The following is a 27,826-nucleotide window of genomic DNA, read 5'->3' on the forward strand; positions in this document are numbered from 1 at the left end:
AAGCCTCGTAGGATACATTGCAGAATTGTCCACTTGAGACACAGACTCAGGCGCACTTACCCACTAGGACCCATCCAACACTTGGTCAGGGCTGCACCATTAGATGTTTATTCCTACCACTTTCAGGTTTGGTAAGCATCAGAAGGGCTGACTGGATTCTCTTGGACATTTTATAATACATACTGGCACCAGAGAAATCTGGGAATAGAGAACGAAAAGTATGTGATTCATTTGAAATGAGACATTAGGTTACATCCACAATGAGTAGAATAAAATGATGGGCCAAGAGAATGTGAGGTGGGGCACGAAACATGTACGATTCTCACCTCTCATTTCATGATGCTGTTGAAACTAATAAGGACACCCTCTTAGGTGGGAATTTAAAAAGTAAAAACAAATAAGTAAGAATTTATTATAAGAAAAAGTACTTTCCAATTTTGATATGAGAATTTAATAAATTATTTCCATCAGGATTGCAGCCTGTATGGAAATTCAAATATGGGTAACACTATGAAAAGTATTCTTCAAAAAGCTCACACGTGCTAAAGAGTATAAACATAAACCAATATTTTCTAATATACAAAATTATCATTTCTAGTTTCTCTGATTATTTATTTATATTTTATTTCCTCCTTTGTTTTGTAGGGATAAATTTCAATGTATTCTTGTTTGTAATCTTTGTTTTTTTAAATTGCAATTTTCAAGGGACTTCAAAAGCTGAAGGGTTTCTGGTAATCCAAATTTATAAACTGTTTCTGTTAAAGATGTTCAGCTTATTTTGGAAAAAACTAACCAAATTTTGGAAGAATCACTTACAAAATATGCAACACTATTGTAGGGCATTTATACTGGTTTACAAAGTAGTGAAATAAATTCAGGACATTTCTAAAAATGTGACGGACGCAGGGAAGCAAAAAGAAAAACAGGTACTGCTATGATTAGGTCTTTTTTTTTTTCCTTTTCTTTTTGATTCAACATAGGCTTCACCACAAAAAAGAATTCAGTTGTTATTCCATGTAAAAAATATTTGTAAATTCTGACAATCAGATTTCTAATGTAATTCGTACACCATCACAGCTTAAGTAAATAAAATTGTACATGCACCATAACTAAGCCCAAGTACATTTCTGCTTCATAAATTTCTTAATCTGATAAGAACAGTTTGTGCCATGATGTTGTGCTAGAACAACATTGGTATTCATATTGTTACCATCTAATCTTTTGTATAAAATATGTATGTTATAATATTTAAAAGCTATGTTACCACTGCAAATTTCAAATACTTAAATATCTAGTCCTCAGATTCTTGTGATATGTGATATGAAAATATATATATAACCACAACTTTAGGCTACTTAGTAAAATAGCAGAATGATAAGACTACATAATTTATGAAATGGAGCTAAAGTATGCAAGGGCAAATTTATAGCCTTAAATTATTTCATCTGTGAACAAGGGGAAAAAAAGAAATTAAGGCTTTTAACCTAAAAAAAAGAAAAAAGAACAAATAAAATTAAGGAAAACAGGTGAAATAATAAGTGAAACAGAACAGATGATAATTTAATAGAATTGAATAGAAAGCCCAGAAATAAACCACAGTAGGTATACATGTGTGTGCATACACAGTATTACGGGAGTAGTTGACTCAACGGTCCTAAGTATAAAAGCACTGGGGAAAAAAAAAACACAAAGGAAAATATGCATAAATTTGACTGCATAAAAATTAAATATTGCTCTACTATCAAAAAATGATAAATAAGAAAGGTCAACTATGAAATAAATATTTCAAAAATGTCTATTTTAATATTTTAAAATTATAAAAATCTCTTCAAAACCAAAATAAAAATCTTTAGTTCTCCAAAAGATAAATGAGCAAAGGATATGAGGAGTGAATTCACAAAACACAAAGAAAGCAAAATTATTAGAAGTTATAGTATTTAAGGCTGGAAGGATGCTGTGAACCTAGGACTTTCATCTATTGCTGTTGGGAGTGTAAATTTGTATAATCTATCTGGAAAGTAGCATAGGTGTATATTTCATCTTAAATATGTCCATATTATTTTACCTAGAAATTCCACTTTCAAGGATCTAAGCTGAGAAAAAAGGAGATACAAATATTTGTATATAAGAATGTTAATCACATTATTATTTACAAAAGAAAAATATCGGAAGCCACATCTGTGTGCAACAACAAAGAATGCCTATGTCATCTAAGAAAATATTGGTATTTGTGGCAATAGGATTGGATACCATTTGGTCATATGATTTCTGTAGAACATTTCAAAGTAAAAATAGTTTTCGTTTATTGAGCACCTACCATGCACAAGGCAATGCACTAAAGAGCTTTACAAGTGATTTCCACACTTTAATTGATTTCCATGCTTTTAACACTAGCAACATTTACATGATCTCTAAAGAATTATTATGATTTACATTTGACAGAAGAGAAAATTGAAGTCTAGACAGATTTCCTGAAATGATTAAAGTCTTTTAGGCACTACATTGCAGAGCTAAGATTTGAATCCCAGTCTGACTCCAAAGGTCCACTTTCCACTTTTAGCTATTCTACAGCACTGCTTTCATAGCATGGGAAAAATCTCAAGATACTATGTAATAGTTCGTGTGTGTTGGTGGGTAGGGAGGTGGAAGCTGGATTTAAAGGCTATATAAATTATGTGTGTTACCACCACAAAGTTTCTTGAACAGTTCCTGGTAGTCAGCACTGGAGTGTGGGAATGGACATGAAGTGTTGGGGGTGAAGTGGAATGCACTGTCTCTATACTTTCTTTTCTTACTAGGAATAATTTAATTGTGTAGTTTATTAAAATACCCAAAAGAGGAACATAAACTTCCGTATACACTATGACTCCAGTTCTGTTTTTTGGTTTTTTTTTTAACATTCATACTAATACTTGCCTGGGGGGAGGGGGGAACCACTGGAAATAATTTTATCAGTTATTTTAGTGATCTCAATACTTATTGCTGAGAAGTAGAATTATTGTTGATTTGTTTTTCGTACATTTCTATATTTTCAAATTATCTATTATAAGCATTTATTATTTTCTGATTGTAAAATGCTATAGTTGAAAAAAACTGACAATAAACATTAAAGCCATTTAGATGAGTTAGCTTACTGATAAACAGTGCAATGTTATGATAATGCTAGGATACTCAGAAAGTGGATTTGGCCACAACCAACTTTTTAAACCTCTTCATGGCTCCTCCTCACATCCATGGCTGGTGAAAAAGCAAATTAATACCACCTTTTTGGAAACAATTGACAGTATATACCTTTAAAGTCCTAAAATTATTTTAAAAGGCTTAAGCCCTTGCAAAACAAAGAATATTGCACACCATCCACTTCTACAAGGATCAAGTCATTAGCCACTGTAGTCATTGACCAGCAGTACACCCTGAAAGGAATTAAGGAGGAAGAACAGGATGAGGCACTCTGTGCTTTGGCAAAATAGGCCCTCTAGATAGTTAGATATCTCAGGAAGAATTTTAATGAAACCAAAATCTTGCATCTTCCCTTACATAGAAAAAAAAAAAGGCACTAAAATCATTAACTGAGATACTTGTTCCTCCTGGCTAGCAAAAACCTTTTATTGAGATGTGTGCTTGACTGCATGTATTCCCTATCCAAAATCATACACACACACACAGACACACACACACACACACACACTGGCTCCTCCCCCTACTTCTTCAGAGCAGTTCCTCAGAGCTGCTCTGGGCGTGAGTCCTCTATAATACCCAGAATAAAACTCAACTTACAGCTCTTATGTTGTGGGGTTTTGTTTTGTTTTGTTTTTTCAGTTCATACACCTTACTGCTACTTCTCAAAAATCTAAAATAAGAAAAACAACATACAATAAGTTTATCACTGAAGCTTACTGTATAATAAAGTTGGTGAGATTAAATGAAGAATGATTATAGTGCATTTATTCATCAGAAATCTACCTCATCATTCATAATGTGATTATGAAACAAAACAGAAAAATACTCCTTAGGTAAAATAAAGGAGAATACAACATTGTATATATCTATGTTAGAATGACTACATAGAAATTTAATACTTCTAGGTATCGAGAAACGGAATATAGAAAAAGAAAAGTCTTCTTTATTGGGGTGGGAGGACTGAACTCATTTCTCATTAACAGACTTGGGATCGTTAGAAATATTGTATAGCTTTTTACTTCTACTTAACAAATACTGATACTACATTTTGTTTGTTCTGTATACCTGTTATCAAGAAGCATTTGCTTTTATTTCAAATACACCAAGTCTGGTAAACATACGTTGGAACTAGGGTTGTTTGCGTGTGCCCATTAATGTATCACTACATTTTTTAAGATGCTTTTGATAAAATCTTACCAGATGATCCAGGATTGGAGAATTCAGCATCGCAAACTGATTAAATGGACGCTAACACGAAATAATAACAATTACCCCAGCGTCTTAGAGCAATAGTGACCATTTTAGCGCTGTAATTGAGCAACATTTCCCTTGATATTCTAATTTTCAAGTGCTTTGTATTTCAATGTGATTTGACCTCAATTACTTCGTTATCAAAATTGCTCCCGATGCCTACACTTCTTCAATGCTTCTGAGATCAGGCCAGGGGAGACACAAAGGGAGATTCGTCCACCATCCTCCTCATCATTTATTAAGCAACCACGTTCCAGGGAAGAGGATTCGGAAATACTGTACGACTCTACACTTACTCTCAGGCAGCTAAGGAGCAAACAAACATATCGATCAGGCTGTTAGGGGTAATTACAGTCTCGAAAGGAAGCACGATGACGGCCTACGGGGGCCGAGAAGGCAGGGCGGTCCGTTCGCTGTGCAAGATACCCGCAGCCAATGAGTGAGGAGATCCGGAGAGAGCGCGTCAGTGCTCCGGATGGCTACATTTCCAGCCTTTAAGGTTTCTCTCCGGCAAATATCTTGGCTGCATCTCCGACACCGGCCCCCCACCCATCGTAGTCCCACCTATAAGGGCCCCCGCCTGCAGCCGGCCGCCCGCGCTTCCTCCGCCTCTTCCCATCGCCTGTGCGCCTGCGCGACCGGAAAATTCGCGAAGGTTCCTGAAGCGGAACTGGCCGTTTCCGGAAGCCGGCAGCCGCCCCAGCCCGCAGACGGGTGGTTGCGACAGGGGAGTTGTAAAGGCATTGTCTGGCGGTTCCAGGCGTTTGGCCCTGACCCGGAGCGGTGGGAAGAGAAAATGGCCCTGCTGTGCTACAACCGAGGCTGCGGCCAGCGCTTCGATCCCGAGACCAATTCCGATGGTAAGAGAAGCGCGCCGCCGGCCCTCCCTCCCCTCCACCTTCTCCCGGGGACGCCCTTGGGCCGGAGGGCATCCCGGGTCTCCGCGCAAGCCGGCACCGCGCTGCCCCCAACGGGCCGCCCCTCCCGCCTGTCCGCCCCGTCCGCCCCGTCCGCCCCGTTCGCCCAAGGGCGCGGGACCGCTCTGCGGGCGCCGCGGCAACGCCGTCTGAACCTCTCCCTCTGCAGCTTCCGGACCCACGGACCCACTGCCCTCTCGGGCGCACGTGTTTGCCCAAGTTGTCTGCTCACTCTCTAATTGGCCTGGAATTTAGAGCATCTTTATCCTCGCCCCCTCCCCACCCACCCCCCAGCGTCTCTTAAAGGAATCAAAAGTTAACCAGGTGCTCTGGGCTCGCTTTGCGGTTGATTTGCTGTGTCCGTGTGTCAGAGACAGACCGACATTGACTGGAGGGTTGGGCGGCGGGCGGGTTATCCTAGCGTTTAAATTCGGCCTCTTTCTATTAGTATAGAAGTGTATTTGTCTGAAAGCCTGCTGTCGATTTATTCATTCGACCCACTCACTGTTTTAACCTTACTCTTTAAAACGTTCTTGGTTAAGAAAATTATTTTGTATCTTTACGCTGTTAAGTTTTGATACATCTGCCCAAATGGGAGATACATTCCTTTACTTTGTAGCCATGTTTGTTGGGTATTTTTGCAATGGCCTTTCCATTTAGTACCATGCGGTCTATAGGATACAGTGATTGAATGTCCTCTACAGCACCCAGGTGTAGAGTTAAGGATGTAAGGTGAAAGTTAGTGATTAGACTAGGTGAACAACAGAACCTGACCAGTGGATTTGAATTTTGATAGGTGAATGGGATAAAGAAGTGAGTTGAATCCTTGAAAATTGTAGGCATAACACTTTCTCAATTCGACTAGCATTTATTGTATGTTTTCTATATGCCAGACATTGGTCTATCACTTTATTATGTTATCTCATTTAACCTTCACAGCACCTCTGTGAAGTGTCTATTGTTATACGCATTTAATAGAGAAGCACAGTTCAGCATGGTAGCAACATGGTTCCTCATTGTGTACGAGGTTAAAATTGATACTTAAAAAATCTTTTTCACCTCTTGAGATGTCTGAATGTTTATCTTGGTGCACAGGTGAATTGGGGACATAATTTAAAATGATAAGATCTTTGGTAGGATTCTGAGGAAAAGATAAGTTTAATCGTTTTTACGATATTAATATGAAGTTCAGGGAGAAAATTGTGAGGCTTAAGTGGATGAAAACATCGAGGAATGAGGGGTTTCAAAGCCCTTTACTGTTGGTAGCCTGCGTAAAAAGTAATTGCTTTAGTGTCTGTACATATTTTACTTTAATATTAAAGGGAAGACTGATGCTTTGTTGAGTGGGACAATATGTTTATTTATAGGGTGTTATGTACCAGCCTAATTTTAAGGGGAGATGCAGCCAATTTTTTGGAAGTCAGCTTTGTGTGTGTGAAATGGTACAGTGCCCAGGAAAGAGATGGGGGAAGCCAGAAAAACCAGAGGAGTAGACAGTCTCAAGCATTGAGCGTCAACCATACTAAATTCAGCAGAGAGTTCCGTTAAGGTTGCTGAAAGTTTATCCGCTTTAGCAAAATTGGGGTTATTTTAGAGACTTAGAATAAATACTCCAAGTGAATTGGTTGATGGAAAATGGGGCTAGGGAGTAAAGACAAGAGCTAATAGCAAACTGTGGACTTGATTAGGAGAACGTTTTATAGGACGAGAGAGGTTTGACCTTGTGTATTGACTAAAATAAGAAGACTCCTTTCTAAGAGGATAGGACATTTTCATTTGAAACAAAAGTTAAATGAGTGTTTTAAAGACACATGGTAACTTGCATATGTTAAAAATAGCTATTCTGGAAGAAACACCTCTTCACAAACAGTATTTTATTCAATCCACACGTGCGAGGAAACTGAAACAGCTGCAAGAGGCAGAGTCAGAATTTGAGCCAGTGTCAGACTCAATGTTAAAAGCCCTTGGCTCTTAATTGCTACTGTGTTGTAGCTTCTTACCCATAATATTACTTTGGGCAAAACTGGCAAACCTCATTTAAAAAGAAAAAAAATACTAAAGAGGAAAATGTCCATCTGCTTGTTATGTAGCACTGATTTTCAAATTTTGTTTATACTAGTTGTATGGTTAAGACCTGACTCACTCCTGCCATTCTGCCAGAACTGTCCATTATTATGATCATGCCTCTTACTGTGTCAGACATTATGTGTTTTATGCCTCTGACTGTATGTAAATTTGATATTTGAAAATATTCTACCTGTTCTCTACTTTGATTCCCCTCTCAACTTTATATTCCTCTGCATATTCATTTCTACTTTGAATCTCCTTTTTCAGCCCTCAGCTCCACTACTACCCTTAATTAATAGCATCTTCCTAAACTGGGCCTACTTACCGTACCATGAAAATACCTGACACTTTTCTTGCTTCATTAGCTAGAATGGTCTCTAGGTAGTAACGAAGGAAAACATACTGACTTAATACAGCGATAGGGAGAAAAAGTACCAGAAATTCATCATTTTAAGGCGACACCAGGAATCAGAGGTTGTAGACAATTGAGAGCTAAAGAGACGTGAAAGTTTGAGCAAAGTAGCCTTATAAGAAAATTACACAGGTGTGGAGCTGACATGCTTTTTCTGAGCTCATGGTGCTATCTAGCTAGGGAATAAGTGTGTCTATTATCTGTTGTTTTTTTTAATGTAATTCTATATATTGCAGACTATAATAAGTCCATTTTCTTAAGAGTTAAGTAAAACTTGGTGGTGTAATGGGGAAGGGGTAGGGAAATAATAGACTAACAATGATTGACAAGCCTGAAAATAGATTGTAGAATTTAAACTTCTTTTTAATGAGGTTTCTATCTAGGAATTGACACCTGTGTAGGAAAATTAAATTAGCAATTAGATATTGTATCAGTTTTTTAAAATTTGAACCTGTTCTTCCAAAATATCTTTTTAGGGAATCTCTTAGGCAACGTTTATGGATCGATGCACATAAGAACATTTAAATTTGATAGTATTTTTGTAAAAACAGAATATGATGGTCAAAATTTGGAGCTTGAAGTTCGGGTACTAAAAAATTTTACAACGAAGATTAGAGGAATACAAAATATAATTTGTTATACTTGAGCTATTTGTGTTTTTATTTATAGCTTTCATACTCAAATTAGAATTTTAACCTTTACTATTTTAATACAATGTTATATTAAGCACTGTGTGTCATGCATCAAATTCAAGCATTACTGAATTTTTAAGAAAAAGTATTACCTGCATATGGAAAAAGGATTATATGCTAACACTGAAGGAAATGATGATTTTTCTTCATTATAAAGTGGTTTTTTTTTCATTTGTTTTTGACCAGACGCTTGCACATACCACCCAGGCATTCCAGTCTTTCATGATGCATTAAAGGTAGGAACTTGATACATTTCAGTCTTTTCACATTTGTATAGTAAGCTCAGAGGTATAATACTAAATCTTTAATTTCTCATTTTTTTTTTCCTCAGCTTGTGACTCTCTGCTTTCTTAATGACCATTTTGGGGTGCTTTGAGCAAGTGCTCCACTAAAGGCAAAGAGGACAGTAGATGGTGATCTTAAGGGCTTTTCCAGTTTTAAAATTGTTACTTTTATCCCAACTCTTACTTTCAGTGCCCCTCATTTCTTCACTTTGAGGGGAAATGAAAGCAATTGTAGAAGCCATAACACTTCTTAATCTTTCAATATATCAGGCAGGTGCTGTTTAATAAGAGCAGCTCTGAATTTTAGGGAACATTATTATAAATACTGAACAGTGCCACTCTTGGGACAGACATGAAAGTTTAGAGTAATACTGTACAGAAAAGAGATGCCACCTGTTTTCCTTGATGTTCTGTAGAATTAGAGAAATAATAGAATATTGTTTGATCAGGTTTTTTTGTGTTGGGTTTATTGATCTTTTAAAATTTATGATAATGTGGTACATTTTCCCTTGTATATCTCAAAAGAAACTGTTGCAGTGTGGCTGCCATGGTTTTAGGTATTCTTAGGAACATAAACAGTCCTATGTGTTTATAAATTATCGATGCCCTTTGAATTTCTAATTTTACCTTTCAGGGAGTAGTTGGACCTTTCTGGTATTTAACTGTTAGCCACGTATAAACAGTGATGTACAAGCAGATAGCAAGTTTATGTTAATATGGTTAGTTCTGAGTGAGAAAAACAGAACAAACGTTCAGTAGGGCAAATTATGATCTGACTCTTCCTTACATCTTTTTAGCCTCTTTACAAGCTTTTATGGGGATAGAAACTGTGGTTCTGTGGGAATACTTATTTTTGCTGGGGGTGAGGGGATTTTATCTTTCCTAAATTGCCATTTATTCTATGTTTGTTTTTCTTGTTGTACTTTGTTTTCCTGTGATGTTTTCCTCCTGTCTCCTAACCATGGGCATACTTCACTTCTCAGTTTTGGCTTCCTGTTTTCTCTCATTCAGCTCATTCATTCTTGTCCTTAATTTATTCTTGTCACCTCTATGCCAGTGACTTCTGCAACATATTTTCATTTATCTGTGTCATTGGCAAGCACAGATGAGTTCTGAAGTGACCCCTTATTCCAAAAATAGCCTGCCTTTCAAGTTTGCTGCTAGTGATATCACTAACTTTCTAGTCATTTAGTCCATTGCTCCTCTTTTTACTACCCAAGTGTTAATTACTCTGATTAATTAAATTTACTGATTTTACTTCGAAGTGTTTTTGTTTCTCTGCTCCGATTCTACTGTTTATTATTGTCTCTATAAACATTTGAAGACTTAGACTTTCCAAGCCTACTGAATTTCACGGCCCGGTAGATTTCAGGCAAAATACATAAATCAGTATGGTGTCTACTGTTGTCAGTTTTCTATTTAACCAAGTGAGAAGTTAAACATAGCATTAACAGAAGAAAAAACATTTTAATATTTAAATTAGAAAAGGCATGTTCAGGGAAAAGAGCAGTCCTTAAGAAAAGACAGTTTGCAACCTTATACTTACATACTTTAATTTCCTTTTCACATTTTACTGAGGACTACCGTAGATCTCAGATCGGCAGTTGGGAACAATCTATGTCATGTATGTATCCCAATATTCCCAGAATACCTAATTCTTCATATAGAATTAAGACAGTAAAGCTTTTTTCATATAAAATAACTTTACTGGTGACAATATTATCTATATTAATTAAACCTTATATTTAATTTTGTAGTAATTAGTAATTTTTTATCTATATTTCAGTTCAGAGTAAAAGAAAATTAAATTTCAGAATAAAGGAAAATATGAATTGTAGAATATTTAACATTTTCCTTTTAAAAAACTTTAAGGGCATATGGTGAAAATAGTCACTACCAAATTCTTCATGCATACATTGAGAAAAACACTGAGGCCCAGATGGATATGTGCAAGGCTGACTCTTAGTCTGAATTTGAGACATCCCAAGCTTTGAGTCTGCTGCATTTTTATTTCCTTATTCTTTGTACTACATTGGAATTATAGATGATAACTTAAAGCCATTTATTGTTTAGCTACTTGATACTTTGTTCAGAAATCTCATACAGCATTAGTTTCTATATTTGTATGCTTCTAACTGAAAAGATCATTTAACCTTGAAAGATCTAACAGTGCTTAAGCTGCTACATGACTTAATGTTTTTCTGAAAATAGAATGCTTATTGTTGAGGAACAACTATGCTGAGTTTGTTTAGAAACTGAATTATTATAATTATTATCTCTAACTTAATGGATTTTTAAAGTAAAGCACTTCACTTACTCCCTAGATCCTTTAAAATAGTTTCTAGAAATTATAGATTGCTTTTCTTCTAAAAATCAAGTACTATTCTTGAAAACAGAAGCAATTTCTGTTTCCATATTTCAAGGTGCTTCCTTTCATGATGGGTCACAGCACAAATCACTTTTAATATTGGTTAATTCATTTTTTTAAGTCAAAGACTAATCATTTCACTTGATTAGGTGAATTATTTATAACACTTAAAAACTATAAAATTATGTGTATACAGGTTACTTCGGGATTCAAGGAGATAAATCCAAATAGAGTGTTTTAGTGGGTTGTGGTTCTCATACAAATAGAGTTTTCATTTTTTTTTTCCCTCTTATGTTTCTTAGGGTTGGTCTTGCTGTAAGAGAAGAACAACTGATTTTTCTGATTTTTTAAGCATTGCAGTAAGTATTAATGGGTTCCTTTCCCCCTAGATTATCTCCCAAAAAGTACATATTATGGGGAGCTCCAGAGTTGAGGAGTCTGATTTTGGACATCTGTTGACTAGTCCCTGTTAACTCACAGATAGTACCTTTCTTTTACTCACCTCCCTTCTATGGCATTTAAAATAAGGAACTTATCTGTTTTCGAGATTAAAGTTTCAAGATATTAATTAACCACTTGTCAGTTTAAGTTTATTTTTGATAGCAGTCTTTTTTTTTTATTTCTAGTGTACTTTATTCCTTTATATACATCAAAATTACACCCTAGAATTTTTTCTTACAGCTTATTATTTTTCCTCTAACTTTTAATTTATTTTTTTATTGAAGTGTAGTTGATTTACAATGTTGTATTAGTTTCAGATGTCCAGCAAAGTGATTCAGTTATATATATACCTATTCTTTTTCAGATTCTTCTCCATTATAGGTTATTACAAGATATTAAATATAGTTCCCTGTGCTATACAGTAGGTCCTTGTTGTTTGATGTTAGTAGTCTTAAAAGACCATCAAAAAGAAGGAACGCAACAATTTAAAGCATTTTCAGTTAGGAACAGTAAATTTTTATCATATCTAAGATACCATAGAGATGCACTATTATTTTGTGTACCCTTAAGAAAGAAATCTAAAGTTGTTAATTAAATGACATATGATTTACCTTATGATTTCAGGGATGTTAAAATGTATGTATAACTCAATGGAATATAGAAAAGGTAGCTAGCATTTATTGAATGTTTACCACCTGCCAGATATGGGAAGTATTCTATTGTTTTATTTAATCCTCTCAAAAAAGATCTGAATGCCATTGCCTCCATTTTACTGATGAGGAAACTGACTTTAGAAAACTATCATTCAAAAAGACACATGCACCCCAGTGTTCCTTGCAGCACTATTTACAATAGCCAGGACATGGAAGCAACCTAAATGTCCATCAACAGAGGAATGGATAAAGAAGATGTGGTACATATATACAATGGAATATTACTCAGCCATAAAAAGGAACAAAATTGGGTCATTTGTAGAGACATGGATAGACCTAGAGACTGTCATACAGAGTGAAGTAAGAAAAACAAATATCATATATTAACGCATATATGTGGAATCTCAAAAAATTGGTATAGATGATTTTATTTACAAAGCAGAAATAGAGACAGAGACATAGAGAACAAACAAATGGCTACCAAGGGGGAAAGAGGGGGGAATGGGATGAATTGGGAGATTGGGATTGACATATATACACTATTGATAGTATGTATAAAATAGATAACTAATGAGAACCTACTGTATATCACAGGGAACTCTATTCAGTGCTCTGTGGTGACCTAAATGAGAAGGAAATTCAAAAAAGAGGGGATATATGTATATGTATAGCTGACTCACTTTGCTGTCCAGTATAAACTAACACAATATTGTAAAGCAACTATACTCCAATTAAAAAATAAATAAATAATTTAAAATAATTTTAAAAATAATTAAGTCATAAAGTTTTTGGAGCCATGTATGTCTCTCTATATATATGAACTCTTGGAATTTGAGATCTGTTGAAATCAACTACCCTTGTTGTTAATAGAAGTGAAACATTTAAACTATTAATTTCTCTGTAAAATGATTATGCCTTATTCTTTGTGATTTAGAAAGAAATAAAGTTTTAACTGGTGGTTTCAAAAAAAAAAAAGATTAATTAACTTGCTCGAGGTCATATAGCTAGGTAGTAGGAGAACTGAGACTCAAATTGGGGCCCTTTTGTATAAATAATTTGTAGAATTCTCTGTGTGAGATCTCCAGAATTTGTCTTCTGTAAACAAGTTTATGCTGCACCTTTAATAGAATAAGTAAAGTAGATATTTATTAAGTGTAATTTAAAGGCCTGTTTTTAATGCATTATTCGCATGTAAGAACTCATTTACAAATATATTGTTTAGAGTTCTATTTTTAGTTTCTTAAAATAAGTCAGTGTGTTAAAAGTGGAGAAAACATGCCCTTGAATTTATTAATAAAGAATTGAAAAATAGTATTTATATCATGGCATGTGAAGTAGACGATAGGCTAACTCTCAGTGAATGAATACCTCTCACCAACAGGGCTGTACGAAAGGAAGGCATGATAGTGAGAAGCCACCCGAGCCAGTCAAACCTGAAGTCAAGACTACTGAGAAGAAAGAACTCTCTGAATTGAAACCCAAATTTCAGGAGCATATCATTCAAGCCCCTAAACCAATAGAAGCAATAAAAAGGCCAAGGTATACTTTATACAGTTGTATATTTTTGTCACACTTGAATAATAGCATTTGTTCCTGGTATTTTCTCTTCTGATTTTGCGTAATATCATTTGCAGCTACTGTGTAGTTCACCCACTTTTGAACCATTTGGTTTTCTCTTAGATAATACCTTTCATTTCTATTCCCTTGAGGGCATATACACAGTAGAACTGCAGTACAGGTTTGTTCACTGTGTACTCAGTTATGCTCAGGGCGGGGGAGCCACACATCTTTCTTGTGCCTTGGTGTGTATCTTTTTCACGGTGGCATAGTGGAATTCTGTAAAAGAATCGGCCTTGTCAGGGAATCAGTTTGAGTTGAAAAAGAACTTAGAGGCTTTCCTTTCCAATCTACCACTGTTTCTTAAATAATTTTTAGAACATTCTTGATAGAAAAATATTTAATTTCCTTTCAAATAATTCTATTGAAGAAGAATTTACTTTTATTTTAAAGCAGTTCATTTTAATGTTACTAACTCAGTATTTAACTTTTCCTTGTATTGAGTCAAATTCTGTTTCTTTCATTTGTCCATATTTTGCCACTTAGAACAAGCCTAGTCTCTCATCTTTTAACAGTTTGCCTAAAAACTGTTAATCTCATTACTGATCAATTTTTAATGGATTCAATTTACATGGCATATTTGTTAACGTACTTGTAAAATAGCTTTTGGTCATTTTGCAGTAGAATTACACAGGTACTTCATACTAACCTCCTGATCCACTAGACTCTATTTTACAATCCCACACATGCATGTTGGGTACCACTGTTAACACCAGGTCTTCTTCATATTGCACTTGAGTATTGAATTGTTTTAGAACCAAAGTACAGGACTTAAAAAAACAGATGGTTTTTGGCCTCACACATGGCCTTTGTTGATATTTTTATTCACACTGTGGACTCATGATTTTCCCAGCTTTTTCTTTATTGATCTTATGTAAATAAATTTATAGCATCTTGAATTATGCCCGACCAAGATAAGAACCCAAAGAGACTTTCTGATGTTTATTTTGTTTTTTTAACCAAACTACTTAGGATGATTTTGTTCTATATCCAGCTTATTCATATCATGAGAGATTTTACCAAATGCCTTACTGGCTGATTTGCCAGTGGGAAAAAAATGTCAGAAAAAGCCAAGAATTTTGGCATGGCTCATTATTAAATGTTATAGTGGAGTCTACTATAATTGACAGGATGAGTTAATTTTTTTTTTAATTATGGACTACTACTAATTTCACTTAAGAGAAAGTGAGAGAAATTAAATATTTTATCGTAAATTCATTAGATAGTATTGTAGAGACTGAGGATATAGGTTTTTGTGTACTTGGTTAGTGCCTCCTATATCAGTAGGTTTTTCATTAAGAATGTAGAATGAATAACCTAGGATTTTCAGTTTTATTGTTACATTTATTAATATTCTTAATACTTATTGAGTGCCTTAACCAGATTGTACATATAACACTAAACCATTGTGAAATGTTAGGGGACATTGTTGCTACTGTTTTTTTAACCCTACTAAAACTGCCTTGTGATATAACTGTATCTGAATTTATAGCTGCATGTACTAGTGTCCACATAAAGTGAACTATCTCCACCAGTAGGGATATGGATTCACTTAGTACCTGTTTATTGCCTATTACATGCTCAGTGTTTTGCTTAGGCGTGGAATGTAAAGGTACTTCGCAGTCCCTTCCTTGGAGTTGCTCATCTTAACAAATTTGTATTCTTACTCTTTACTTCCTTCCCATTAGCCCTACTGATTAATAATTTAATGTGTTGACAATAGCATGATTATTTGATATTTAATATCAGAACTTTTCCTGCTAAGACTTAGAAATGTAGCTGTATTAATAGCAGTTATTGTAAAATACTTTTTAAAGAGAAAAACTTGATTGACAAGGCATTTGGCGTATCATAAGTAGAGTCTTAAGTATATTTTTAGTACAAAGAAATATTTTGGTACATCAGTAATGGTAATAAAGTTTGCAAATTCTCCAGCCCAGATGAACCAATGACAAATTTGGAATTAAAAATATCTGCCTCCCTAAAACAAGCACTTGATAAACTTAAACTATCATCGGGGAATGAAGAAAATAAGAAAGGTAAGGTTTTGTTTTGTATTTTGTAATTTTTTCTGTTCAATTAACCAATTATCTAAAAGAGACAGGAGCAGTGTAGTTTACCATATATAAATACGAAAAAGTAGTACATTGTACATTGTAGTGTATTTGTAGAGATGTGGATGGACCTAGAGACTGTCATACAGAGTGAAGTAAGTCAGAAAGAGAAAAACAAATATCATATATTAACGCATATATTTGGAATCAAAAAAATGGTACAGATGAACATATTTGCAGGGCGGGAATAGAGACGCAGACGTAGGGAACGGAGGCGTAGACTCAGACGGAGGTGGGGCATGAATTGGGAGATTGGGATTGACATATGTCCACTGCCATGTGTAAAACGGATAGCTAGTGGGAACATGCTGTATAGCGTAGGGAGCTCAGCTTGGTGCTCTGTGGTGACCTAGATGGATGGGATTGAGGGGGGCGGGAGGGAGGTCCAAGAGGGAGGGGATATATGTATACATACAGCTGGTTCTCTTCATTGTACAACGTAAACTAACACAATATTGTAAAGCAATTATACCCCAATTTAAAAAAAAAAAAAAAGGAGTACATTGTAGTAAAGAACTTATTTTTTATTTTTGTTTACTGAATGCCGGTAAAACCACAAAATGAATATGTGGATTATTCCATTTTGTCTTTATTAAAAATGAGAACCTGTTAATTAAAAATTTTTTCTTCTATTACTCATTACTTTTTAACAGTGAGTTAAAATTTTTTGATAGTTGTAAATGTTTCATTGTGCGTGATATAAAATATATTCAGTATTCTCTGACCTACACCTGGTATCTGGGGAAAAAAGTAACCCTTTCATGATTTCTCTTTTACGTAGGGTTAAGTTATTGGATATAGTATTGCATTGTAAAATAGAAATGTGTCATGTCATATATCAATTTGGGGATATAGGCAAGACTTACTCATAATAGTTAGTTTCTTATTAGCCTTTAAGTGTATTACATGAAAGGTCACACAGAAAACTTAGTTATCTAAAATCATTTTAAAAATCAGTATTTTTTATGTATTTAGATTATTTTATTAAATACTTGTTTTATGGAATAGTTTACTTTTTAAGAATAGCACTATAGTAAACTGTTCTATTTTAATGTTTCTATTTTGGTTTTTTTCTTTGTTGTAGAAGACGACAGTGATGAAATTAAGATTGGAACCTCATGTAAAAATGGAGGGTGTTCGAAGGTATATATTGTAAAATTTGTGTTGTGTCATGGAAGTAAATTTTTAATTTTGAGAAAAGAGAGTAATTGACTTAATTAGACAAACATTTGGGTGCCTTTTATGTGTTGGGCACTATTCCATGGAGCAGGGCTATTAACATGGATAAGAGACTGTCTCTAAGGAGCACCGTGTCTAATAGATCATGGGAATAAATAGTTCTAATTCAGTCAGCATTTACTGAACACTTACTATGTGCCAGACATTGTTTTAGGGGCTGGGAATATAGTATTAAATAAAGCAAAAATCTCTGTTCTTATGGAGCTGATATTCTAATTTTGGGAGAAGGATAACAAATAAGTTTTTAAATGCTGTGAATTTAGGTAGACTTGAAGAAAATTAAGCAGACAAGGAGATAGAGTAAAAGTATTTAAGTGCACTTGTCAGGGAAGTCCTTTCTGATATGGTGACACTAAATCAGAATTCTGAATAATGTAGCAGATGAGTTATGTAAACCTTGGAGTAGATGTGAGAGTAGTATGTGTAGAGGCATTAGAGCTTGGCTACTCGAGAAATTATGAGAAAGGTCAGTGGGGGTTTGATAAGCGTGCGAAAGTAGGGAGTATGAGAGGCAGGCAAGATTATGGAGGTCCTTATAAGCTACAGTGAGGGGTTTGGGCTTTATTCTAAGTATAATAGGAAGCCATTGTCTGTTTAAGGAGGGGCTTTGAAAAAGATGTCTTTGGCTGATAAGTGGCAAATTTAATGGGGCAGGAGTGGAATCGGGAAGGAAAACCAGCTAGGGTGCTACTGTGGAGACCAGGCATTAGGATATGTTTTTGAGAAGTGGTTAAATGTAGGATGTATTCAGACATCTCAGTGAGGCTTCTTTCTGCCTACTCCATATAATATTACACACCCTCCAACATTCCATACTCTCCTTTTTTCTCCACAGCATTTACCACCTTGTTACACACTACTTGTTTTACATATTTATTTTGCTTATGCTCTATCCCATCTAACTTCCCCTTCCCTTCCCCTTTTGCACTAAGGTTTAAAAGGAAAGAATGTTATTTGTTTTCTCTTTGCTGTGTCTTGAGTGCTTAGAACAATGCCTGGCACATGACAAACGTGTGGAATGAATGATATTTGGAAGTATTAGCAGGACTTGCTAATAAACTGGAAGTGAAGCATCTAGGTCAGCGGTTCCCAACCTTTTTGGCACCTGGGACTGGTTTCGTGGAAGACAGTTTTTCCACGGACTGGAGTGGAGGCAGGGGGGATGGTTCAAGCAGTAACATGAGCAATGGGGAGCGGCAGGTGAAGCTTCGCTCGCTTGCCTGCCGCTCACTTCCTGCTGTGCGGCCCGGTTCCTAACAGGCCGCGGACTGCTACCGGTCCGAGTCCCGGGGACTGGGGACCCCTGATCTAGGTGATTTGTGCACCATTAACTGAGAAGGAGAAAATGGAGTTAGGCTTGGGGGCAGGTTTGCAGTCTTCCTTCATGTTAAATTTGACGTCACCTTGCTCATTTAGAGATGGAAATATGAATGCATTCACATGTGTATAAGGTAGAAGTAGTAGATAAAAGAGAATGATTAATTCTTGGGGCGAGGGAGATATCGTGCAAGTGGTAGGGTAATGGAGGAAGATCAGAGCAAAGGTATCCCAGATGAACTTTGAGAAGTGAATGGCAGTTCTATAAATGGACAAAGAGGGAAAGGATATCCCAAGCAGAGGTGATAGCAGTAATATACAGAAAACAAAAATAGTCAATAACAATGGTACAAAATTTGCTGATGTAAAGTTGAGATTATAAGAGATAAGTAGGGTCTAGATCCTGAAAGACTTTTATACTGCTCAAAACCTTACTTTAGGTCATGCTGGCCATTGAAGAAATTTTTTTAAAGTTTTTTCATTGAAATATAACATTAAATATATAAATATGTTAATTCTATGTAAGCATAAGGGATTTTCACAAAGCAGAGCTCTCCTTATGCTTCGTCTCATTCATTATTTCCTCTTCCAAAGGTAACCACTTTTTTCTATCAACATAGATTAGTTTTGCCTACTTCTGAACTTACTGTAAATAGAATCATGGAACAGGTACTCGTGTCTGTCCTCCTTTGCTTAATAAAATGTTGGTTATCTTGGTTTCATGTAGCTGTAATTTGTTCATTTTCATTGCTTTAAAACATGCCATTGTTTGAATGTACCAATCAATTTATCCTTTCTACTGCCCTGTAAAGTTTTTTGATTAATGTTACTGTGAACATTTTTGTGCATGACTTTTAGGATACATGTACACATTTCTTTTAAGTATATGACTAGAAATGGTGTTGCCGGTTCATAGTGTGTGTGTGTGTGTGTGTGTGTGTGTATGTTTAGCTTTAACATACTCCCACATAGTTTTACAAAGTGGTTGTATTTACACTCTTACTGGCAATATATTAGGCTGGTTCCTTTTGTTCTACACCTTGGTAACACTTTGTAATATCAGTCTTTTATATTTTAGCCATTCTGGTGGATGTGGAATGTTCCCATTGTGGTTTTAATTTGCACTTTCCTGATAATGATGTTGACTACCTTTTTGTATGTTTATGGCCATTTGGATATCCTGTTTTGTGACATGTCCAAAATCTTTTTTATCTGTTTTTCTATTAAGTTGACATTTTCTTAATGATTTTAGGAATTCTTTATATGTTTTAGCTACAAGTCCTTTGTCCGAGAGGCTATATACCTTTTCACTGTCTTAATAATGGCTTTTGATAAACAGAGTCTCTTTAATTTTAATGAAATTCAACTTGTTCATCTTTTCCTTTATGACTAGGGCTTTCTGTGTCCTATTTAAGATATCTGTTTATTTTAGGGCCATGAGTATTTTCTCATATATAGAGACACATTTAAATGTGCAAACGACCTGGAACTGATTATTGTATATGGTGTGAGGTAGATGTAATTAAAGGACTTTAAACAAGAGAGTGATACATGTTTTAATTAGGTAGTAGAGTCCAGAAATTGAAGGCAGAGAAATTAATTAGAATCTTTTAGCATAGTTTCATTGCCTAAAATCTGCTAGTGATCATGAGGAAGTTTAGCAAATTAAACTGATAGATATTTTTAAGTCAGATTGACAGGATTTTGTGATAGACTACATATGGGTAGAGGGTAAAGAGAAATTGAAGAGGACTTACAGAATTTTTGCTTTGAAAGACTGAGTGGATATGGTGCCATCAAATAAGATGGGAAGAAGAGTAGGAGGTTTGGGGGGCAGTAGTGATGTTAAGTTCAGAATCTAACATACTGAGTTTTGTGTGCCTATGGAATATCTTCAGGAGGTACACACACCCCGTAATTTGAATTTACAAAAAGTAAATGTACAGAATTTTATTTTCTGTAACTGTAGGATGGTTGCTGTAAATACCAAAATAGAAAATATACTACTGGCTGCATCTATGTTTTATTAACATAACTTTTTGTGAATTCATCTGTAGAGCCTTCATCTACAGCAGCAATGGGGCCCGGATCTTCCAGACAAACCCTGGATATATATATAGGTCTGCAGCTCATTTTACGCTTCGTAGGGAAAAGAAATCATCATCTGGGGCTTCCAGAATTGCTTATTAGATTTTCCATTTTAATTCATAATGATCACACAGAGTTTACTATGCACATAAATCATCCTATAACTGTATTTCTGATGAGAGTACTAATCTCTTGGTTTCAATATTGTTCTGTAAATTTATAGAACATACCTGAATATGTTTGGGTGTGTCCTCATATGCAAAAGTCTGAAAGTATCTGAATACATCCTTTTGCCTACTTTTATATTTGCCTTTTTCACAGGGAACTGAAACTTAAGCATATCCAAAAAGGAATCATTTTTCATTCCTTATTGGAATGGCCTGAGGTGAATTTATGAATGTTCTAGGTAACTGTTATCTCTTGGGCATTTTCATAGTTCATAGAGGTCACCAGTACTTGCAAATACATGTGAAATGTAACATTGAGATGTGAAACTAATTTTTTCGTCTCTTTTTCTCTTTTAGACATACCAGGGTCCACAGAGTCTAGAAGAAGTCTGTGTATATCATTCTGGAGTACCTATTTTCCATGAAGGGTAACTTATACCAGACTAATTAAAACTTTATGGTAGATGTTAGAAATGTTAATATGCCTTCAAACATTAAATGCCATGCAGCAATATTAGGTATTTTACTTACATTGTCATATAATTTTTACAATAACCTAGAAATGTGGGTTTTGTCTTCTTTTTACACATGGGAAAACTGTAACAAGATTACAATGAAGTGGCCGTTGTGATTCAAACCTCATGTTTTTTCCGTATTCCCTTCTATTACAGTGTGATACTCTTTCTATTTGAGTTGAACAGGTGTTTTTTTGTGTTTTTTTTTTCTTTGAAGGACTGTGCTGTGCATTGTAGGACATTGGGAATTTTGGGCCCTGGGACACTAAGACATCAACATTGTGGCATCTGAGAAAACCCATACTTTTCCACAGCTCTCAGTTGAGAGCCTCTCAATATATTACCCTGTAGTTTATAGAAACGCAGAACTGTATTAAAATCTTCCACTCTGTTTCCATATTCTTCAGGACTCAAACCCAAAGTTTTACTGTAATTTTTGTCCTCCAGTGTTAGATTTTTCTCAAGTAAATAATAGTGGGTTTCACCTGCTTTGGGCTTGACCATCACAGGTTGTGTAAACAGTTATTTTTAGTTTGTTTGCATGTTCTCACTTTGCTGGTTTATTAAAATACGAACGTTTTCAATCTTTGGTCATACCACTTCATGGTAGCTTCATGAGGAAACTGGAGTGTGAACTATCAGTGAAAAGCTGATTTTGGATTTTGTGATGGTTTTAAGCATCTTCACTCAGGAACTCCAAAACTGCTATACTAAATGGCATTCTGGTTTTAACTTTAGTCTTCTGGTAGTTTTTTAAGGTTTTTTGGGGGTGGGGCGGGGGGTGTTGTTTTATTTTTTTGTTTTTTAATTTTTATTGTGTAGTTGCTTTATAATGTTGTGCCAGTTTCTACTGTACAGCAAAGTGAATCAGCCATATGTATACATATATCCCCTCTTTTTTGGATTTCCTTCCCGTTCAGGTCACCACAGAGCATTGAGTAGAGTTCCCTGTGCTATACAGTAGGTTCTCATAGTCTTCTGGTAGTTTTAATTGTTTAGTAATTTAGACACTTGTAAGATACTAAAGTTACACACTTATTTCTTTTTTGGTTAAGTCACTTATCACTTAACACTTCTGAACTTGATTGTGAGATTTTATTTCTGAAATTTTTCTATAATAATTTAAAGGATGAAATACTGGAGCTGTTGCAGAAGAAAAACTTCTGATTTTAATACATTCTTAGCCCAAGAGGGCTGTACAACAGGGAAACACACGTGGACTAAAAAGGATGCTGTAAGTAGCATTTTAAAAATAGCTTATTGGAGTGTATTTATCTGAGTCATTTTGAAGAGATTTGAGATTATTCTGTCTTTAGATTTAAAAAAACAAGTTTTTCTCTCCGTCACACAGTAAAGTTTGATGAGCCTAAAAACTGGAGTTAATCTGAGTCAAGCTCTCTCAAAGCACTGCTCTTTGATCAAAGTAGCCATTGTGTATGTTGATGCAAATATGTAGGTTTTTGTGAAATAGTTAAGCTAGCCTAAATTGAAGCATATTTTTCTGTAATTCCATACCTTGTTCCCAGTTTTTGTTTTTTAAAAATCACTTTTCTGGTCATTTGATGTTATTAATCATTTAGACTTCTGATTCTCTTTTGGCCACTTAACATCATTCAACCATGTACAGATGTACAAATACTCTTAGTGGCCGAAGAGAAGGATTGCACACTTGTTTCATTGGGATTGTTTTGAAAGCCTCTGCTTGCTACCAGGAAATTTATCAAAAGAAAAGAGAAAGCATCAGTACCTACTTCCCTGACAGCATTTTAAAAAGACTTGTGTCTGTGTAAATAATCCCCCCAAATCCCATTAAATTGTAAGAAGGCAAGCAATTATTTGCTAAATAAACGTTTGTTAGCTATTATTAATGTATCTTAAATTAGTTTTATGTGCTGTATTGGCACTAATAACCTCAAGACAATGAACCTTTTCAGTGTGTGTGTCTTTATGTTCAAATTACTTTAGGAATTCATTTAGTCTACATTTGCATATTTTATAGTTTCTGCTTTTTAATAACACATGGGTTTAGGTATTATAAATGTATCCATTAAGTTATAATAATTTATCTACCACAAAACTTCTAGCAATGTTTTATTAGTAAAAAGTGAAATCTCCCTGTATTTTCTCCAAGGTTCAAAAGTTTGAAAGTTTTGCTTTGAAAAAATAAACTGTTGTTTTATGCTCAAAAGTTTTCATAGTATGACCCTTGATGAAACACATTTTTTGTTATTTTTTAATGCATGTAGTTATCAAGTATTGAGTGTCTAAGCCAGGTGGCTAAGGGCAAAAAAATGTAAGTCATATAAGTAATTTAAATTCAGTTAGTATAATTGTACGAAAATATAAATATTACTTTTTAAAACAGTAGTGTCTCGCAGTTTCCTGCATTAAATTACCCTCAGTTATAGAACAAATCACAATTTGACTTTCGGATAGTTATTGTTATAGCAGTGTATCACTCATAGGTAATAATATTTTCATAATAGTAATCAAAAGATTACTTCCACAAATTCTCACCCTTTTTTGCATGTTATTATGAGAGGAAAGTATTCAATAACAACAACAGATAGTTATAACTAATCTATTATTTTTTCCCAAATTTCAATTTGTAGAAAATTAAATGGAAAGTTCTTATGCATGAGGTTAAGATGTTGTCTGGTTTATCCTGCTAAGCAAATGTGTTTTTCACTTCAGTCTTCAAAAGTGTGTTCTCAAATCATAAAACTATAAGATTCTTTGTATTTTATTTTATTGGTTTAACTTGTTGATGGGAGCTTTAGAAGTTGTTTGTGCTTAAAAGCATTAAGGGCTCAGTTTTGTGTGGTATTTTTGTTCTCAATTTAGATGGGTCAAATTACTCTTTTTAAGAGGTTAATTAAGTGGCACTTTGTAAATTCATAAAGTTTCTCTTACATTACAGGGGAAAAAGGTTGTTCCGTGTAGACATGACTGGCATCAGACTGGGGGTGAAGTCACCATTTCAGTATATGCTAAAAATTCACTTCCGGAACTTAGTCAAGTAGTAGCAAATAGTACATTGGTAAGTACACTAAATATCTTTGAGTAAAAATTATACATTATTCTTAATGTTAATGTCTTATAAAATATTGATCTTGTTTGAGCTGTTTTTAAGATCTTTTAATCTTCCCCATTTGAAAATTAGTTTGAAATTACTTTCACAGAAACTATTTTAAATGAAGTTTCTGCATAGTAGTTATTTCTGAAGCATGGAGATACTGTAGTAGCTTAGAATATCAAATAATAATGGAACTTAATTCTCAATATGAAACTCCAAGTTAATTTTTCTTGGTTTTTTCAAATTAAAAAAGTACAATATTGGTAATTAATGGTTTTTTCAAATAAAAAAAGTACAATATTGGTTTTTTAATGGTTTTAAAATGGTTAATGGTTTTTCCAAATAAGGAAAGTACAATATTGGTAATTCCTTAAAATAGCTTAAATGATTTTTATCAGTATCTTCTTATTTTTATAATCAGTGTTTTACATCATAAATCTTTACTTTGGTTTTGATCAATTAATCAACTTTTTCTTTTTCAGTTAAATGTGCACATTGTATTTGAAGGAGAGAAGGAATTTCATCAAAATGTGAAATTATGGGGTGTAAGTATTATGAATCCGGCAGAATTTTTTCTTAATATTTAAAATACCATTGTATAATAAAAGACAGTACTTTAGTAAGCATTGATGCAAAGTAGATGTATAACTTACCATTACTTCTTACCAAAAAGTTTAAACTAGGGATAGAAATGGCCTTAGAAGCTTGGAATTTTGACTGTTAGCAATAGGAATAGGCATAGACATGAAATCTTGTTTATCGTTTCAACCTACTTGCCTCTAAAACTAATAAAAGCACCCAGGTGTACTGTAATTCTCTTTGATATGTTGCAGGTGATTGATGTAAAGCGAAGTTATGTAACTATGACTGCAACAAAGATTGAAATTACCATGAGAAAAGCTGAACCTATGCAATGGGCAAGCCTTGAACTGCCTGCAGCCAAAAACCAGGAAAAACAAAAAGAAGATACAACAGAATGAGTTGAGAAGGAAAAGAAAGTTATTGACTATTTCAGAATTCTTAATATGTGGTGAAGTGGTGGCTTGCTGCTGTACTCTTGTTTTCTTGTTGTTGTTGTTGTTGATGAATCTGGCGTTTCAGGGTCTACAGTAGGTCCAAGCCAAAGTCAGTTTATCTTTTTGTGCCTCCCGTATCCCTTTTGAGTTACCTAAGACTGATTATTCATTTCTCCTCACTAATAGAACTGTAGTTGTGTCTTATACTTGAAGCAGCTAGAAAATAGCTCACAACAGTTACAGCATTTCGTAGTATATTATGTTAATCAGAGAAATGTAAAGAAACATTTGTTTTTACATTTCTTTCTTTTATCCTGTAATTAGTAAAGCAAGATGGAATGTCAAACTTTCAATTAGTTTTTTCATGAGTTTGTGTTCCTATGATACTTGAAAATCTTTAAGGAAGAGATGAAGCTCTGCATTCCTTTTTCCACTCAGCAATTACGTTTTGTGGGGGCATTAACTTGAGGTAGTGTAGTAAGTAGTAATGGGGAATATATGCATTGATTAACAAATTTCAATTCATTTACAACTAATTGGATTAAAAATTGCATCAGTACCTATATAACTGGCTAAGCAGTATGATTTAAGAGTATAGGAAACATCATAAATAAGAATATAAAGGTATCAATTTGGTTAAAATTCACCATTTTATCAGACTAAGCAATAATGTTAAACGTCTTTTTCCTGACTATTTATAAGGTCTTTGTATGGTGTTGTGACTGAATTGTACCTAATTTATAGCCTACACCCTCTTAGAATCTTTTATTAGTTACAAAGATCCGGCCTCCCTGATGGAAAAGTGTCTGTAAAGTTGTTGACTAAAAGGCTTATGGAAATACATTAGGGTATCAGAAAAGTAAATATTTAAGCTTTGCTTTATGACAGCTATTACATGTTAAATAAACAAAATAGCTTATTCTTTTGGAGTTTTTTTTTTTTTAAGGCTTTCATGAACAGCTTGACAATTCTTGGTGATACAATGTTGATTATATATTGTATTTGATTAAATATAGGTATCACAGAATTAGATTGTTTATGCTAATTGAAGTCATTAAAGGATAGTTACTTTTTGAGGCAGTGCAGAGCTCACAAAGAAAACTGATATTAAGACGTGTTATGAAAGCTGAAACTCTGGCAGAACTTAATACGTTTGGGTATGAATTATGTTTATATAGATTAAAATGATTATTTTCTTAAACTCCTTGAGTGTTTTTCTTTTCTTGGTATTAATGGACTTCTTATACAGAAAACTTTGCAGAAGTACAATTTCAGTTAATAGTATATCTTAGTCTACTACCCTTAACAGGTAACTGTTAGGTGTAGTTATATAATTCTTAAACGGTTTAGCTGCATTACGTATAAAGACAGAAAAATTGGCAGCCAGCTTTCATGACACTAAAATACCATGGCAAGAAATTTTTGCAGTGAAGATTGGACTCAAATAGAGTATATGTTTCTAGTACTTGGGGTTGTATTTAAATTTTTTAAAGTTACCTTTCATAATTTTGGAACGTGGGTTCATTTGGAGACATGTAATCTTGTGTATTGTTTAGGGGAAGGATTGATAATTGATTCGATTTGAGGTAATGATTAGTAGACCCTGTTTTGAGGATTCCTTCTTGAGGCTTTTTCCCCTGAGCAGTATCTTTATATGTTATGTGCCCGTGAACTATTTAAAGCAAGCGTATTATTCACCTACGAGTTAGTTACAAAGCACTGACCTTTATATATATATATATATATATATGTGTGTGTGTATATATATATATCATCTGTCAAAAAAAATGCTTATTTATTAAGTTGTTTCTCTAGAAATGCTTCATCTTTCTTAGCATTCATAGTAATTACTATAGCAAAGCAGTCAACTAATCTGACAGCTGACTCAACATGGGAAACATAAAATACCATTTTTCTTGCCTGGCACGTTTACTAGTATAAAAGAAGAAAAGTGCTAAGAACTTGAACTTTTATTATTTTTTAGCCTCTTATTTTTGAGATAATTTTAGATTTACAGAAGAGTTGCAAAAAAAGTACAGTTTTTTATATACTATATTAATCTTCCCTATATGTTAAAATCTTACATACCCGTAGAACATTTACAAAACTAAGAATTAGCCTTGGTACAACGCTGTTAACTAAAGTTGAACATTAATTTTGACCATTTGTTTTTAGTGGAACACAATTTAAAGAGTAGTTCTTGAGACCTATCCTAATATTTTGGTAGTAATTAAAACCAGTAATTATGAGCCATTAAAAATATAAATTGAAATCAACCTATCATAGACATCTATAGGTCAATGTTGTAACTTATTGTTGTAACCATATACTGGCAAAGTACTGCAATCATCTATTTTATTAAAATTTATATTTTATGCCAGAGATTTTAATTCTTACTAAGTAAAACTTGTT

The 27,826-nt window shown here is 34.4% G+C and overlaps 1 protein-coding gene across 2 annotated transcripts; it reads left to right on the forward strand.

Annotated features, from left to right (window-relative positions):
* Positions 1–5,116: 5,116 nt before the first annotated feature.
* On the forward strand, positions 5,117–26,594 carry CHORDC1 (cysteine and histidine rich domain containing 1). 2 transcript variants are annotated; one of them, XM_061202725.1, is made up of 11 exons: positions 5,117–5,291; positions 8,706–8,755; positions 11,474–11,530; positions 13,647–13,804; positions 15,818–15,921; positions 17,081–17,139; positions 21,165–21,235; positions 22,451–22,556; positions 24,243–24,362; positions 24,881–24,943; positions 25,232–26,594. In XM_061202725.1, the coding sequence occupies exons 1-11, from the start codon at positions 5,228–5,230 to the stop codon at positions 25,376–25,378; spliced, it is 999 nt and encodes a 332-aa protein (XP_061058708.1). In that variant the 5' UTR covers positions 5,117–5,227; the 3' UTR covers positions 25,379–26,594. The 2 variants fall into 2 exon arrangements, with proteins under 2 accessions (XP_061058708.1, XP_061058709.1); XM_061202726.1 differs by lacking the exon at positions 8,706–8,755 and having other exon boundaries at positions 5,221–5,291.
* The last annotated feature ends 1,232 nt before the right edge of the window (positions 26,595–27,826 follow it).

Source organism: Eubalaena glacialis, chromosome 10, assembly GCF_028564815.1.
Source record: "Eubalaena glacialis isolate mEubGla1 chromosome 10, mEubGla1.1.hap2.+ XY, whole genome shotgun sequence".
Classification (NCBI taxonomy): domain Eukaryota; kingdom Metazoa; phylum Chordata; class Mammalia; order Artiodactyla; family Balaenidae; genus Eubalaena; species Eubalaena glacialis.

What these genes read in the sequence shown, in the direction of transcription:
- CHORDC1 (XM_061202725.1), top strand. Translation starts at nt 5,228, where the DNA reads ATGGCCCTGCTGTGCTACAACCGAGGCTGCGGCCAGCGCTTCGATCCC. An exon ending in TCCCGAGACCAATTCCGATG is followed by an intron (nt 5,292 to 8,705) that starts GTAAGAGAAGCG and finishes GTTTTTGACCAG; the next exon opens with ACGCTTGCACATACCACCCA. An exon ending in GAAGCAATAAAAAGGCCAAG is followed by an intron (nt 13,805 to 15,817) that starts GTATACTTTATA and finishes CAAATTCTCCAG; the next exon opens with CCCAGATGAACCAATGACAA.